Genomic DNA, 16,425 nt, shown 5'->3' on the forward strand with positions numbered 1-16,425 from the left:
TGAACCTTACTACCTATGGGGATGAGGGCAGCAGAAAGGCCATTAAGTGGTGATATATTCAAAGAAGAAAAACAGCAGGGTAAGATGAATGTAAGATGAGAAGGAAGCTATTTTATATAAGGTGGTCAGAGGAAGGCCATCCTGATATATGGTGACACTGAACACAGATCTGATCAAATGAGGAAGAGACATAGGGCTATTAGAGAAGAGCATTTGGGGCAGAGGAAATAGCAAATACAAGTGTTTACCAGTAGGCACATCCTTAGGATGACATGAGGAACAGCAAGGAAGCCAGTAAAGAGAAAATAAGATCAGAAAGATACGTAGCAAAGGGTAAGATGACAAAGGGTGTTACAGGTCATGATATGGATTTGGATATTATTTTACTATTAGGCGTTTTTTTTTTTTTAACTTTTTAAGGTTTTATTTACTTTGAGAGAGAGTACATGAATAGGTTAGAGGCAGAGAGAGAGAGAGAGAAAGAGAATGAATCTGAAGCAGGCTCTACACTGTCAGTGCAGAACATGATGTGGAGCTTGAACTCACAAACAGAACTCACCAACCATGAGATCAGGACCTGAGCCAAAATCAAGAGTCTCACACTTAACTGACTGAGCCAGCTGTGCTTTTATTAAGGAGAATGGGGACCATTAGAAGATCTAGAGCAAAGGAATGAAATAGTCTCACTAACATTTTAAAACGATCACTCTAAAAATAAAAACAAACAAACAAAAAGGATCAGGCTGCTGCCTGTGGAGAACAGACTATTAATAAGGGAAGAAAAGAAGCAAGAAGCTACTGAAATAATCCAGGTGAGAAATGATGTTGGCTTGGACCAGAGTAATCGAGGTAAAAATGGTTGAGCAGCAGTCAAATACTAGATATATTTTTAAAAGATATAAAGACACCTGAATTTACCAATTGATTATCTGAAGGGTGAGACACAATGAGAGGAGTCAAGAATAATGCTAAGGTTTTGGTCCTTAGCAGTGGAAGAGGAAGTCCCTGTAATACAAAGTAGTTTTAAAACTCCAAAATAAACAAAAGTTTGTGGAAAAGTCCTGTTCATAAGGAAGCCAACACTGTCTGTTATATAATGGATAAGCTTTCTTAAACAAAAAAGTTTGATTTCTTTTTTTTTTAAATGTTTTTTATTTATTTTTGAGAGACAAAGACAGCGCGGGCAGAGGAGGGTCAGAGAGAGAGAGGGAGACACAGAATCTGAAGCAGGCTCCAGGCTCTGAGCTAGCTGTCAGCACAGAGCCCAACGCGGGGCTCAAACCCAGGAACCATGAGATCATGACCTGAGGTGAAGCCGGATGCTCAACCAACTGAGCCACCCAGGCGCCCCAAAAAGCTTGATTTCTTTGCAGAAAGAAATCTTTGTGGTAGTCACAAATGAAAGCTAGGCTAAATACAGAAATGTATCAACAGAATTATTTTAAAGAGGTATGTATAATGGCATTTTGTTGCCATGAAGTTTCTACCTACAGAATTCATTTCATTATTAGTTTAATTCCCCTCAAAACAAATCTTACCAACTTGAAGTTAATCTTAATCATTTGCTTCAGTGCTTTAAATCCCCATTCTCCTTTTTCACCTTCAAGTTCTAAAACCTAAAAAATAGAAGACATTTTTAGTCTAACGAAAATGTTATTTTCTAGTGACAATGTCTGTTTTGAATTAATTTTACATTATATGCATTAAGAACATTTCCCCAAGAATTCCACCCTTTCTCAATGCCATTTTTAAAAGCCTTTAAAAAGGAAACAAGTTTTAAAATGCTTAAGTGAGCTTATTTTGAAATTTCTTTAGCAAAAGATTAAATAAGAACTACTGCTTGATTATTATATAGTCCCAGAAATCCTTTTCCCCCCTCTGAATAATCCATTGATAAGAATAACTCAAAAGAGTATCCATAATCAAGAAATCACCTTATTTAATATTGAAACCCCATCTGTGTGTTCCTTCCCCCAAGAAAGAACAAACTTGCAGGGATGATACCTACTGATCATCATGTTCATTTCCTTAGTCCAGAACCACACTAGCTTTTCGGGACAATGGCCCTGCGCTATAGTCAGCTTGATTAGAAAAAACAACAGGATATCCTTTTTGAAATATTTGCTTGTGCTGCATAATGCAAACTTATTTATAGGATTATCACTCAGTATCCAAAAACATTTCTGAGATAAAAATCACTTGGAACTTATTTGATCTAAGACATCATTTTAAAAAATAAACTTTAAGACACAGAATCAATCAGGAAAAACATGAACCTTCTGAAAACTGCTTAATGCTGCTTTTGGGTCATCTTCTTTTAATGCTTTGGAATTATAGTACTGGTTTTCCAAATCCACATTTGGCTCGGAGTTACTATCTTCAGAGTATTCCTGTTTGTTAGAAAGAGATAGTACAATGAAAAAGAAACCCACACATTGCCTTGTAAAAAGTGAATAACGTTAAGTTGGAAAACCACACTTGTGTACAAAACAACCTTGCATACATAGGTAAAGTGTAACTGATACTTAACCATTATTTTTAAGAAAGTAAAAAAGCCAAAATCAAGTGGAGAGAACAGAATCATTTACTTTCAGATCAAAACTACAATTTCCACAAAATTAATAGAAAAGCAAAATGCAAAAAAGTATAGGTTAATGAGACCCAATTCTGTAGTGGTTAACCTTTTATTGGTCATGGAAACCAAGAAAAATCACTGTAAATGTCAATTATTAGATAAATGCTAATTACTCATCTTAAGTTCTGTAATCTAATTTTCTCTACTCCGTGAGTCTAAATTTCATTATTCTAATGTGGCCTGACTACCTGGGATGATAATCTGTGTATGGCAGAGTAGTTTATTGCTAAATATAAGTGTATGTTAATAAGAATGTTTGCTTTATGTGCACTCCACTTACTCAATAGCTATTTATAGTATTGTACTTTAACTAGTTTTATAATAGATCAAAAGAAAATGAATTTATATAATTTTATGTGACTTTTATCACATAAATTCACTTCTTAGTACTGAAACAATAAGGTAGAAAGGAAAACTGGAATAAAATGGCTATTTTGTGGAGTTGTGTAAACAAGAGTTTAAAATAGTTGCAAGAGGGGTGCCTGGGTGGCTCAGTCCGTTGAGCGTCCAGCTTCACCTCAGGTCATGAGCTCACGGTTCGTGGGTTTGAGCCCTGCATCGGGCTCTGTGCTGACAGCTAGCTCAGAGCCTGGAGTCTGTCTTCAGATTCTGTGTCTCCCCCTCTCTCTGACCCTCACCAGCTCATGCTGTCTCCTCTCCCTCTCTAAAATAAATAAAAACAGTAAAAAAAAAAAAAAAAGTTAAAAAAATTAAATAGTTGCAAGATATTCAATTTAATGAGGAGGATTATAAAATATGCAAAGGTTAAACACAAAAAGACAAACAATATTACAGCATGATTTCTAAATCCAAATACTGAGTAAATTTTGGGGGGATACTAACAAAAAATCTCTAATATTTCATAAAGGCCAAAGAATGAAAAAATTATAGTGAGTGTAGTGCTAGAAATGTCAAAAATATATGAACACAAGATGAAATTTTCCTATTCCAGCAGATGGAAGTGAATGTCTGATGTTAGTACAAAACCAGTTTTAACTGACCACAGAGGCTTTGTAATGTGCACCCTCTAGAGGACAATTATTTCCTTGTGTAAGGACACGAAGCAGGGACGCAGTCTCACAGATCTGAGAATTCAGTTACGTTTAACATGAAAATCCTTTGCAACACTACAATTTCATAATCAATCATTCAGTTTGTAAACCTGTAATCTAGGTCTCATTACAACTGATCAAACTAGAAAAGCAATTAATAAAGACTTAATAAATAAGTAAGCCCAAATAATGCTTTGATACTGAAGGCTTTTGAAATAAGTTTTTTAAGGATAAATGGGAGTTTGCCTGCTAGACAAAACAGGACAGCAGAAAGAAATCAGTAAACACAAAAGAGCTTTATGGGAGGTAACTAAAGAACCAAAGGCAGTCACATTGTTGGACATAAAAAAGTCTTTACTGACTCTACCTTCAACTAAGTCTCAAATTCAAATTCGTCCACTTTCCTTGATCTCCCTTGCCACCAGCAGAGCCTACTCTAGTTTTCATCATCTCCCCACAGCCCTCCTATTTATTATACCTTCAAATTCTAACCTTCTCATGGTAAGAAGACAGAATAACCTTCATAAAATGTAAATTAGCACATTTCTCTTCTCAAAATGGTTTCATATTGCTCTTAAAATTAATGTCAAAAATCATCAAAATCTTACTCCTGACTACACATCCAATCATATCTATTAATTAAGCTCTCCCTGAGTCATTTTACTGCAGCCACCATGGTCTCACCACACAGTGGCCAACAATTCTTCCCCCACTCTTCTTCTGGAGAACTACTGCATTGTGTCACCTACTCAGGGAAGACTTGGGAGTAAAAATCATAGCTATAAAACTTACTCTACACCTTTGGAAATCAGTTCTTCTCTAGATAACTGTTCAATAACATAAAGACATAGGTAGCCAAACCACCAGAAAATGATTTTTCTGCAACCCAAATCTTCAGAATATATCCCTCAATTTGGAAATATTTCTTTTTATTTGTATCTATCACAAAGTCTAAGGATTTGGAGTCTCACTCAAAGTCCACTTATTTTTGGTTTCTTAGCCTACAATAAATTAGAGTAAAACGAGGTCAGGATATGAATGAGAAAAGGGAAAAGGAAGTACTGTTTTGAAATAATAAAATTTTAAAACTTCAATTACCAGGAAATTGCTGAACTGATTATGACATTTTGAAGACAAGAACCTCTTTTAAGAGAGAGAAAGTGGCACATGGAGGAGGGGCGGGGGTGGGGGGGGAGAGAGGATCTGAAGCGAGCTCTGTGCTGACAGCAGAGAGCCCAGTGTGGGGCTTGACTGAACCGTGAGATCATGACCTGAACCAAAGTTGGACACTCAACTGACTGAGCCACCTAGGTGTACCTGACTGGCATTCTTATAATCAGAATTATACATGTGATATATATATAATCATAACAGTCCTTGTTATGATCTGCAACAGCATGTTCAAATGGGTTTGAACCAGTCTGTGGGATCACTAATGTGTCACGGGCAGCTTAATGGATCCGCACAAGCTATGTATTACATATAGTAAACTATTCTTTAGTTGTTACACTGATATTTTGAGAAGTGTTTAGAATAATTCTGTTTTTGGATAACTTTTGTTAAATATCTATTTAGATAATTGATAATGATCTTTAGACTAGACCAGTAGTTAAGTGTTGCTTACACAAATGCAAACCAAATCTTTTCTCTCATGCGATTCATGGTCAGAGACAGATCCGCAAACAGCAATGCTATAACACGAGAAAAGCAATTAAGAGAGACACTAGGTACAGCGGCAACTCAAAAAAAAAGAATTAGAGGAAGGAAAAGTAACCTGAACCAGGTCTAAAAGTATGAATAGGAGTTGCCTGGGGATAAGGAAGGGCATCTGAAACAAAGCAGTTAACACGTGAAAAGGTATGGAAGCTTGAAATAGTATCACATATTTGAAATAAGCATGAATAGTCAGATTGGGCTGAAGCACAGGATGTGTATAAAGAACTGATGAGACATAAACTGGTATCAGACAGAGAAACAGCACAAGAGAAGTCTAGCAAGGAGTTTACTCACTGAAAGATTTTACAAAGAAATAAACTTGTCTTTTAGGAAGAGTACTCTGGTAGTAAGGAAGTACTCACTGGATACTCTTAACAACAGTCTGGTTAAAAGATGATGGATGTCTGATTCCAAGTAGGAGAAAAGGGAGGAAACAGTATCAGTATAGAAAATGTCAAGTGATATTAAGGATGTGAAATAAAAAGGACCTGCCACATGTGTACAGAATCAAGGGAAATTATGTCCATCTGTAATGACTATCAATGACTTGGTTACACACAGTGTTATTATTCAGAATAGAGACTATAGGAAAAGTATTAAACAAATCTTGCTAAACAGAATTCCCTTGTTAGATAAGAAGGGTATCACTATAATTTGTAAAAGTTTAAAGAAAATGCTTTTTAAAAGAGAAACTGATATTTCAAACAATATATTGATGCTTTACAAAACAAAAAAATTAAGCAATATATGAAAACACTTGAATGTTAAAGGGATTGAAAAACTCACTAAATTCGTTAAGTACTACCTACTTACATAATACCTCATATCCTGACATCTCCCCAAAGCAATCTGAGATCCATGTACACCACCCAAATCTATTATTCTTTCCCCAAATGTGCCACACAATTCAAAACCTCTGCTTTGACATAAACTGTTCTCTCTGCTAGAAATTCTAAATTACCTCCCCTACTAACAAACTTCCCACTTTTCTCCTATGATGCTTTCTAGCCCTAAAACTGCTGGAAAATGTGTCCATCAAGGTTTGATTCTTTTTCCAAACCTACTTAGGAAAATAAAGTTTCTCCTTAGTCATGCTTCTACATGACATGAATCTCTAACATGGAGCCTTGTGAGTGTGTTCTCACCTCCCCTCATCTTCCTACCATGAGTTTTTCAAAAAGCAGGAACTTTCTCTTTCTTACCTTGGTATTCCTAGAGTTGGGTATAACACAAAATGTTCAATAAGTGTTTCCTTAACTGAAATGAGAAGTGGATGAAATTTCAAAAACATACAAAACTACACACATAGCCAGGGGTAATTATGACTCCATTCTGGAATGTACCTACTGCAAAACGGGGTCAGTTCCATGGTCTCTACTTATTCCCGTGTACCTTGTCAATAAAGGTCTTTGAAATGTGCTCTAGGAAAACAAGACTCACTATTAAAGATGCTCCCCAAGCCCTGACTATGTCGTGACAGCTATGACAGCTATACTAGATGTCAGGCACAGAGAGGCAAAGGGCAAGGTCTCATTATCCTTAAGGATTAGATATAATATAAGTCCTAAGTAGCCATTTGTGGTTTAGCCATTCATAACATTGCCCAAAGGTTTTAAAATTTCACTTACGTTAACGGGACCTAATTTATCGACAGTGTAAATCAGAATGTTATTTTATTTATCCCAAACTTTTAGTCTTCAAATTAAATTTTCCAAAGAAAGAAATCATAAATGTCATTAGACCTGGGCTACAGTTTTGATTCTCCCACTATTTGTCCTGTAAATTCAACTAAGTCACTCAGACATGCTGCTTTAGTTTCTCTTATCAAATGTGGGAGTTGAACTCCAGGAACTTTCTAATTTCCAATGATGTCCATGCATTTATTTTGAGATATAATACACAATTACAAATTGATGCTGCTGAATAGTCACAGTTAACAGATTTCAGTTAGGGGTAAAAAGCCTTAAATGTATTTTATTATTAGCATGTAAGAGCTGTTTCCTGTTAACTTATCATTTTAGCTATTCTTGTTTGAATCTTTCCAATTTCATTATACAGAGTACACCTATGAGGTAATGCCACAGGACTTTATGGAAATGCATCAAAACTTACATTCCAAACCAATACTTATCCTTGAAATAGTAATTTTTTTAAAAGAAGTGTTTCATTTTATTTTATTTTAGAGGAAGCATGTGAGTGAGGGAGAACAGCAGAGGAAGAGAGAGAATCCATGCTGGGCATGGAGCGCGATGGAGCCCTTAGTGGGGCCTGATCCCATGACCTGAGCTGAAATCAAGAGTCAGTTGCTTAACCGACTGAGCCACCAAGCGCCCCAAAGTAGTAACTTTAAGAGGTAGTTACATTATTCTAATCGCGATACTAATGCATGTTATTAAGTAATGCTTCTGAAACTCTGAAGAAACACTTCACTGAATGTTTCTAACCTAAAATAGTATCACTTGGTTTGATGGCCCAATTTATTTATTAATTATGACTCAGAATACAATTTTCAATACCTACAAAAAAGGATAAAGCCTATCACTGAAGTTTAAAAAAGAAAAAAAGCTGCACATTGTAACAGCAAAAGAGAACAGGCCAAATGCTTATTAAGAGAGAACTGGTTACATAAAAAGTATGGCACACATATAATCAAAGCAGCTATAAAAAGAATAAACTTTTGCATACTTACATGGAATAGTCTCTAAGATAAATTAAAAAACAAAGTGTAGAACAAAATATATATAATAGGCCATACTGTGGTTTAAAAACAAAGAGGGGGGAAATGTGTATTTGGTTACCTATGGGGAGGAATGGGAACTGGACAAATTGAGAACAAAAAATGGAAAGGAAACTTTTTATATTTTATGTTTTTTAACGATATGCATGTATTACCTATTTTAAAAAGCTACGTGGTTCACGTTCTGAAGACAACTTTTAAGAAGAACTCTAAAAAATTTTGGGTAATGACACAATTACTGTGTGACCTCTTATGACCAAAGTAAGATTTTTGTTCATAATTAATAACCTGGAGCCTGACCCCTTCTCACATCAGCAATAAAAGTAATACACATTCACAGTGAAAGATTTGTAAGGAATAAACAAATTTTAGTTTTCCTGACACCTTTCAGATCTTGTAGGAATTTTTTCTCTATTTTTCCACTCAATAAAATAAGTTTTGTTCCCACCCAATAAATTACAGTACAGGTTACATTCTTAGAGTGGATACATGTTCATGTGTGTAGAGCACTGGTGATCAACCCTCTCTCTCCCAGGTAAGGGCTCTCAATCACAGCGCCCCAGCCTCAGAGGAGGGCAGGCAACCCCTCTCCCTCTCCACTGTGAGCCAGTAGTTCACAGAAGGCCACAGAGATCATCTCAGCTGGGTCACCTGCCATTAGTGCTAACAAGGAACACTGTGTTGGCTTCGGGGTTATACTACTAGGAAGATGCTGCACTACACCTTGTGAAGGCAATTATGAAAATATAGTGAGGAAAGCAGACCAGGAAGAGAGACAGAAACAGAAAAAGACCCACCACCATCATCTGAGCCATACTTCTACTTCCTCGTGATGTAAGCCCAATACATGCTCTTTTTAGCTTAAGCCACTTTGACATATATTCCTTTATACCCAAGAGTCCTGACAAATACAGTTGATTAAAAGTTTTTTGGGGAACCTGAGTGGTTCAGTCGGTGAAGCAGCTGACTTCAGCTCAGGTCATGATCTCACAGTCCGTGGATTCGAGCCCCGCATCAGGCCCTGTGCTGACAGCTCAGAGCCTGGAGCCTGCTTCGGGTTCTGTATCTCCCTCTCTCTCTGCCCCTCCCTCACTAGCACTCTATCTCTTCCTCAAAAATGAATAAATGTAAAAAAAATTTTTTTTAATTAAAAAAGTTTTTCATATATGGAATATTGTTTAGTAGCATGATTAGAAATGCCAACACAGCATTCCATTCCATGGATATAAAATAATTTACCTATAATCTTATTAATATCAATAGTATTAGTATTCTCCTATAGATAACTTGGAATTGTTTCCAATTATTTACAATTAAACATGTTAAATTTCTTTTAAAATCCTCAGCTGTACAATCGAATTTCATCTTCATGAAGTCGACATGCAGAATTCCAAATGTGTGTGCAGCAAAGAAAACACTGGCCCAGACCACAAATAGTATATTGTTTGAAAATCTGTAAAATTTGTCAAATATTACATTACTGGGACAAGAGTCTCCGAGTAAAATAACCTTTAACATCCAGGCTCCTCTGTTGCACAATGACAAGCGATAGTCCTTATACCAAATACACAAATTCCAGGAGCTGTTCTTTTGCCCTTGTTCCTACACTTCCACTTCTTTTTCAAAGAAGATTATATATTCTTTTTGTAGTAATTCAAAAATATTTTAAAAAATAGAAGTTAGTGTTATATTTTTAATTTGTTAAACTATATTCTGCGGTTTTTTATAACATGAGAAAATAAAGTTCAAGCCATCATTTGCTGATCTTGTTAAAATGGTAAAAAATAAGAGGGTCTATAAAGATATCCTATAGTTCAGAGTAATATCTCTCCTTCCCAAAAAGCAAACAAAGAATCTCAGGGCACTAAAGCTGCCATATACTAAGACCAAAAAACCACAACACGACTAACCATCCATTCACTAATCACAACTATGAGCTTGACTATGGTAATAACGACTCAGAGCTTGGTAATACTTTTAACCAAGTGGAATTACTCTACCTTTTTTGACAATTTTTTTTCCTTGCAACACACTAAACTCAAATCTACAGTGCCCTACCACAAGATCTACTCAGGAATAATTTTTGGTATGAAGTCAGTCTGTCCTAACTCCTTTCTAAAAAGATTACTAAAAGTACAAAGCAACTTCATGCTAGCATGGCTGGACTGTGGAATTACAATACAGTTAACTTACCAATAGCCTTAATAACTTAACGAACGCCATTAGAGTTATTATTTAGTATATTAGACCAGCAAATAATCAAGACGTGTACCAGTATCATTGCCTACTTCTCCATTTAATGCTACACAAATTCCTATGCTTAGAAAATGCCTGCTTCTGCCTCTTAGAAATAAGAGCACAAGCAAATTAATTTTTCACACTTGCTTCTTTTTTTTAAACTAAGTTGGTTTTCTTTTCTTCTGGATCCTGGGCATAAGCCACTATTTACCTTTTTAAAGAAAACAGTATAGTTTTAGAAACAGACTTTTACTTTTCCTGGTAGTACCCTTTTTTTAAAAAATGCATTTTATAGAGACAGAGAGAGACAGCGTGAGCAGGGGAGGGCCAGAGAGAGAGGGAGATACAGAATCTGAAGCAGGCTCCAGGCTCTGAGCTAGCTGTCAGCACAGAGCCCAACACGAGGCTCGAACCCACAAACCAAGAGATCATGACCTGAGCCAAAGCAAGACGCTTAACGGGACGCTTAACTGACTGAGCCACCCAGGCGCCCCACCTGGTGGTATCCTAACTACCTATTTACACTAGATTGGGCAAGTACAAAAAGTGATTTAGGGTATTAAAATTTATCAACAACCTGTAAAAGATATGCTGAATATATCTGTGGTCAGAAATACTCATGGCTTTAGTTAACATTTTGACTAAAATGAACTGATGGCAAGTTTTCCCACAAACCATACATTTCTTTTAATAAAAAAGAAATCTCTCTAAAACAGCACGTCAATTCTTTGGACTCTTTAAACCCCAATAAATAACAAGCCCCAGGCAAATAACTGTGAAAAAAACAAACAAACCACCACCAACTTCTCTTTTGACAACATGCAAGCAAGAAATGGCAACCAGCTCCCTTCAATCTTTTTTTAAAAAGATTTATTTTTAAGTAATCTCTAAACCCAAAGTGGGGCTTGAATTTACAGTCCTGAAATCGAGAGTCCCATGCCCTACAGAGCCAGCCAGGCGCCCCTCACCTTAATCTTTCTTTTTTTTAAGTAGGAACCATGCCCAGCACGAAGCCTAATGCCCCAACATGCACAGGGCTTGAACTCACAATCCTGAGATCAAAACCTGAGCTGAGATCGAGTACATGCTTAACCAACTGAGCCACCCAGGCCCCCCTAAAATTTTTTTTAACGTATTGTGGTTTAAGGAAATTAACTAAGAAAGCACAAAATAAATTACCAAATAAATTTTTATGCCATCAAAAGACTTTAACTTGTAGTAAACAGAGCATAAAAGTTTTCACTACTTGATATCGGACTGGGAATCCAGAATGGTATCTACCTAAGAGAGATATGGGAGGGGAGAAAGGACTATTTAACAGAAGGCTGGGGGGAAGAATTCATTCAATTATGTACTAGTGTAAAATCTTATTTTTTTTGGTGAAGGAAAAAAGTATATAACTATATATTTGGCTTTATACTGTACTACATCACAGTGTAGGCTCAAAAGGGCTGGAAAAACCTAGCCAAGTTAAACAATGTAAGTTTAATTAGAATTCTTGCAAAAACTAATTGAGTACTTCATGGGACAGTAAAATTCTCATTTTATGCCTCAGTATAGGCCATTCCTACACTGCACTCTCAATGATGATCTTCAAGTTTATCACAGTGCCAATAAGTCATGTACTCAATAAACTATTGTTTAGGAAAGATAAGCAGAAACATTTAAAAACAAATATCAAAACCAGACATATTTAAAAGAGATACTTCTACAGTTATGAAAATACCTGTAATAGAAATAAACATGCAATAAATAAAAATGCACATGGTATCACAAATAATACATTCTTAATGCCCCTAATGCACTGCCTACAACTGACTTGGTTTGCACAAACTAAAATGTAAAGCAGAAATAAATACTATTAGCAAAACTCTCCACTGAACTTTACGAATGATTAAAACCTCTACTATGATTTTCAGGTAACCGCAAGCATTTCCCTCTACATTTTGCAAATGTGCCTTCATTTAAAATAGAAAAATTAATTATAAATGACTATACAAAGAAGTTTTACAAGAATTCAAAGCAATCTATTAATGTTTGGTCAAGAGTACCTGTCACTTAAATATAAGATGAGTTAGATTTCCCTAAACATCTACTTTGTAACTTTACGATAATGCAGCATCACTATGATATACAGGAACCATGCATCCAAACAAAAAACAAAGTTGGTGCTAATTCTTGGTCCGGATAATTTTTCTTAGTTCGCACATAGATACTGTTTCTGAATAGCAACCTGTAGTGGTAACCAATTATTTTTGAGAACCTGTATATCCTTTTAGAAGTTAACCTTGAATCTTTACAGACCACCATTTACCTACATAAATTCGCTTACGGTTATACTGTTGATATTTTTTTTAACTTTGAATACTGGAAAACCCCTGGATCAAGAAAAAAACCACTGGATCAATCCCCTTATTCCCCCCACCCCAACATACACATACATCAAAACAAACAAAACCCCCAAAACTCCTCCCCAGCCTTTTTTCTTTAAACGAAACAATAAGTTTAACTACTTCTTTTTCAGCTATCCTTGCTCTGAATTCTCCGCTGCATCTCTACCTAAAACCAAAACGGACCCCATACAAGACTTATTAAGCTATGTTTCCTGGAGACTCACAAGTGGCGGTTCGCAGCCAGGCCTGGGAGCTGTAGGGCCCCCCAGTTTTCAGATCTTTGTCTCAGCACTTCGTATTCTCTCAGTACTAAGGTTAAGAAGAGGAGCCCTGAAAACTGGGCCCGAGAGGCAGAGCCAGGGCCTAGACGGCTGCACGATCCCCGAGGCGGCTCTGGAGGTGGGGAGGAGGTAGGAAGCACGGAAAACCGGACGCCGGAGGCCAGCGGTGTCCATGGAGGCGCTCGGACTTGGACCGCAGAGCTCGGGACCCCCTTTGCTGCCTCCTTTACCCTCCCCTCCCCCATGCTAGAGAAGCAGGGCCCGGGCCCGGTGCGGGAAGGGGGAGGAGGTAAACCCGTCCTGTCACTGCACCGGGAGACTGGAAGAAGCACATGTTTTACGAGGAGCCGCCCGGTAGCCCCTGCGCCAACCTCTAAAGCCAGACACCACCCCTAACCCCAGAGTTCCGTCCTCTCCGCCTCACCAGGTCGTAGTCCTCCTCATCATCGCACATGAAATCATCCTCCATGTCAGACATCTTGGCCGGGATGGGGGGGGGGGAGAGGGAGGAGAAATTGGAGACAACCTCCTCCCACAATCCTCTTCGGCTCAGAGGCGTCACTCGCAGCTTCTCGCCTTCTCGTCGCTGCTGGAGGAGCTGAATGTTTCCTCCCGGAACAAATGCGCTCAGTATCGGGAGGATTCACTACGACGCCAAAAGGGAGTGCACTGCCCCCTCTTCCTGCGAGACGGTTGGTGCCTTAGCAACTAAACCTAGCAACTAGGGAATCCTGTAGTGCTGAGGATCTCCGCTGAAGGGCCTTGGAAACCTTGAGCTCCCAGAGAGCAGTTTCCAGCCTCCTGGGCAAGGGAACAGTCTCTTCCCTTGCCTGGGACTCTGGAACCATTTCATTCTGGTGAAAATAAGAGGCACCATAGGACCGACCAGAAGCCTTTCGCGAAGAAAAGGCTGACATGCCCGTCCTATTTGACAGGTAGTATTGTTTCTGCTTATCTATTTGCATTTTGCCCACATATTGCGGTGAGTGTTCCTGTGATGTTTGGAGACCTTTTTAGCATTATTATTTACACATAATGTTTGTTGTATTTGTAGTCAGCAAAACGATGCTGTGGCTGTCCCAAACCGTTAAGCATCAGTCAAGGGGCCTAAAGTCTTACTCAGTTGTTCAACAAGTTATAAACTGAGCTTTACTGCCCTTACCCGAAATTAAGGTAACAGTAAACGAATGGTTTTTAAAATATACATTATTGTTGTACAGAATCATTAGCAGAATTCAAAATAAAAAAATAAACATGGAATACGGGGGCGGTGGGGTTGGAACTGCGTTTCAAAGAGCACTTTGCATATAAACTTTCAGTTCTGTTCACTTGAATCCACAAATTTTATATAGTTAAAGCACAAATATAATTTCATATTATTTTTACACCTAGTTATGTAACAGCATGGGACAATATATGCAATATATTCTTGGCAATGATCATTTTAATGGTTGCATAATAATCCCTCCGTTGAATGTAGCAACGCACCACGATTTACGTAAGCATGCCATTATTGATAAAATAGAGAATATTGCAAAAACGGTAGTATTTTAAACAGTTTTTCAGCTAATATCTTTGTCACTTTATTTTTTTTCTTAGGAAAATTTCAAGAGGAGGAATTACAGTCTGGATTTTTTAGTAATCCATTGAATTGCCATCTTTTTGGTTATAGTTCTTATAAGTTATATTTACAACAATAATACTACCTACCTATAAACAAAAATTTCCCCTAGTAGTCTTCCCCCCCAACGTTATATTGTGAGAAGGTCAAACATACAGAAAAATCGAAATAGTCCAGTGAATATGTGTATACTCATTGTCAACTTTGTGTATATATTTCCTGAATCAATGGAAAGTAAAACGCAGAATCATGATACATCACTCTTGAGTGCAGCTATGCATATTTCCTAAAACCAAGACATTTTCTTATGTTTTCAGATCATTATTACATCAGGAAAATAATTCCCCGAGGTCCTCTAATACCAACTCCATATTCAAAATTCCTTGTAAGGCATAAGATTTTAGAATTGGAAAAACCTTTAATGATATCACTTTAGGGTCTAAGGCTTTCCAAACATGGCTGTTCATTAGGTTATAACTTCCCAAATCCCACACCAGAGATTCTGATTCAGTAGACTTGGGGTAGAGCTCAGGAATCTATACTTAAACCTTAAAACAAATACTTAAACCTTAAAACAAACCAAAATCTCCCTATAATTGGGGTAACTTTAACATCCCAGTTTTTTGGTACAGCCCTGATTTAGTACTGCTGTCCCAGAAAAATAATTACCATCAATCACTCTCAGAAGTTTGGACAGTAAATCACATGGATTTTGAAATCTATACTTCTTCAAAAGAGAAAATAGAATTCCAAGCTGGCTAAAAGGTTTATTTGCTCAGAGTAATCAGAACTACATGGTTGTGCTTTCTGGTCATATAGCAATTTTGCAATTTTCTATTAACCGTGTACATAGTGATCACATGAATAAAAGTACATGTTGATTTACATTGAATTTATTGAGACAATTTTCTGCTTTTTAATGTAATTCTTCACTCTTACAATGGAGAAAAAAATCATTCAAGTTAAGTTAGTGACTAGGAACACTAGGAATACTGCAGCTAAAATGGAGCATAATATTCTTAGTAATTTTTGCAAATTTAATCAACCTCGTCTGGAAATTTTCTAAAATAGGTAAAAAGGTCTCCACGGTGCTTGGTTACACAAGTACTAAAAAGTGCTTGTTAAATGAATAAATGTTAATTTTCTTTAAATTTTTAAAATATCTATTTATTTATTTTAACATTTATTTATTTTTGAGAGACAGAGACAGAGCACCAGCAGGAGGAGAGGCAGAGAGAGGAGACACAGAATCCAAAGCAGGCTCCAGGCTCTCAGCTGTTAGCATAGAGCCCCATGTGGGACTAGAACCCACAAACCATGAGATCATGACCTGACCTGCAGTCAGAAGATCGACCGACTAAGTCACTGAGGTGCACATAAATGTTAATTTTTCTGTGCAGGCAGTGTCCTTATAGCTATCACTATGCATCACAATCTTTTCTGTCCTTAAAAATCCGTTTAAATGTCACCTCACCCACATAACATATCCTGAATACTTTGTACAATTATGATATTCTCTTTTTCTTGACGTACATTTTATTCAATGGTAAATAATAATACATGGTTTTTATTTAACAGGGAGCATTGATGTGATGTGAAGGACTTGTAGAAAGTGGATCCTGTGTTTTAAAAATATGTATTAAAGGTGCCTGAGTAGCTCAGTCAGTTGAGCATTCAATTCTTGATTTCAGCTCAGGTCATGATCCCAGGGTTGTGGGATTGAGCCCAGCATGGAGCCTGCTTAAGATTCTT

General features: G+C 37.1%; 2 protein-coding genes across 6 annotated transcripts in view; one reads left to right on the forward strand and one right to left on the reverse strand.

The window, feature by feature from the left end:
* The window catches only part of COPS2 (COP9 signalosome subunit 2), a 30,392-nt gene extending 16,823 nt beyond the window's left edge, over window positions 1-13,569 (reverse strand). For all 4 annotated transcript variants that reach the window (XM_029951785.1, XM_029951784.1, XM_029951786.1 and 1 more), the window contains exons 1-3: window positions 13,477-13,569; window positions 2,277-2,390; window positions 1,539-1,616 (exon numbers count right to left, since the gene is read on the reverse strand). In XM_029951785.1, coding sequence (XP_029807645.1) covers window positions 1,539-1,616; window positions 2,277-2,390; window positions 13,477-13,530 — 246 coding nt within the window. In that variant the 5' untranslated portion in view covers window positions 13,531-13,569. The remainder of the gene's footprint in view (window positions 1-1,538; window positions 1,617-2,276; window positions 2,391-13,476) is intronic.
* Window positions 13,570-13,787: 218 nt separating this feature from the next.
* Window positions 13,788-16,425, forward strand: part of GALK2 (galactokinase 2) — a 125,744-nt gene continuing 123,106 nt past the window's right edge. For both annotated transcript variants that reach the window (XM_029950676.1, XM_029950674.1), the window contains exon 1: window positions 13,788-13,987. Coding sequence is in view for 1 of the 2 variants with exons in the window: in XM_029950674.1 (XP_029806534.1) it covers window positions 13,968-13,987 (20 nt within the window). In the remaining variant the exon portion in view is untranslated. The remainder of the gene's footprint in view (window positions 13,988-16,425) is intronic.

The sequence above is a fragment of the Suricata suricatta genome, chromosome 9 (genome assembly GCF_006229205.1).
Source record: "Suricata suricatta isolate VVHF042 chromosome 9, meerkat_22Aug2017_6uvM2_HiC, whole genome shotgun sequence".
In the NCBI taxonomy this organism is placed as follows: Eukaryota; Metazoa; Chordata; class Mammalia; order Carnivora; family Herpestidae; genus Suricata; species Suricata suricatta.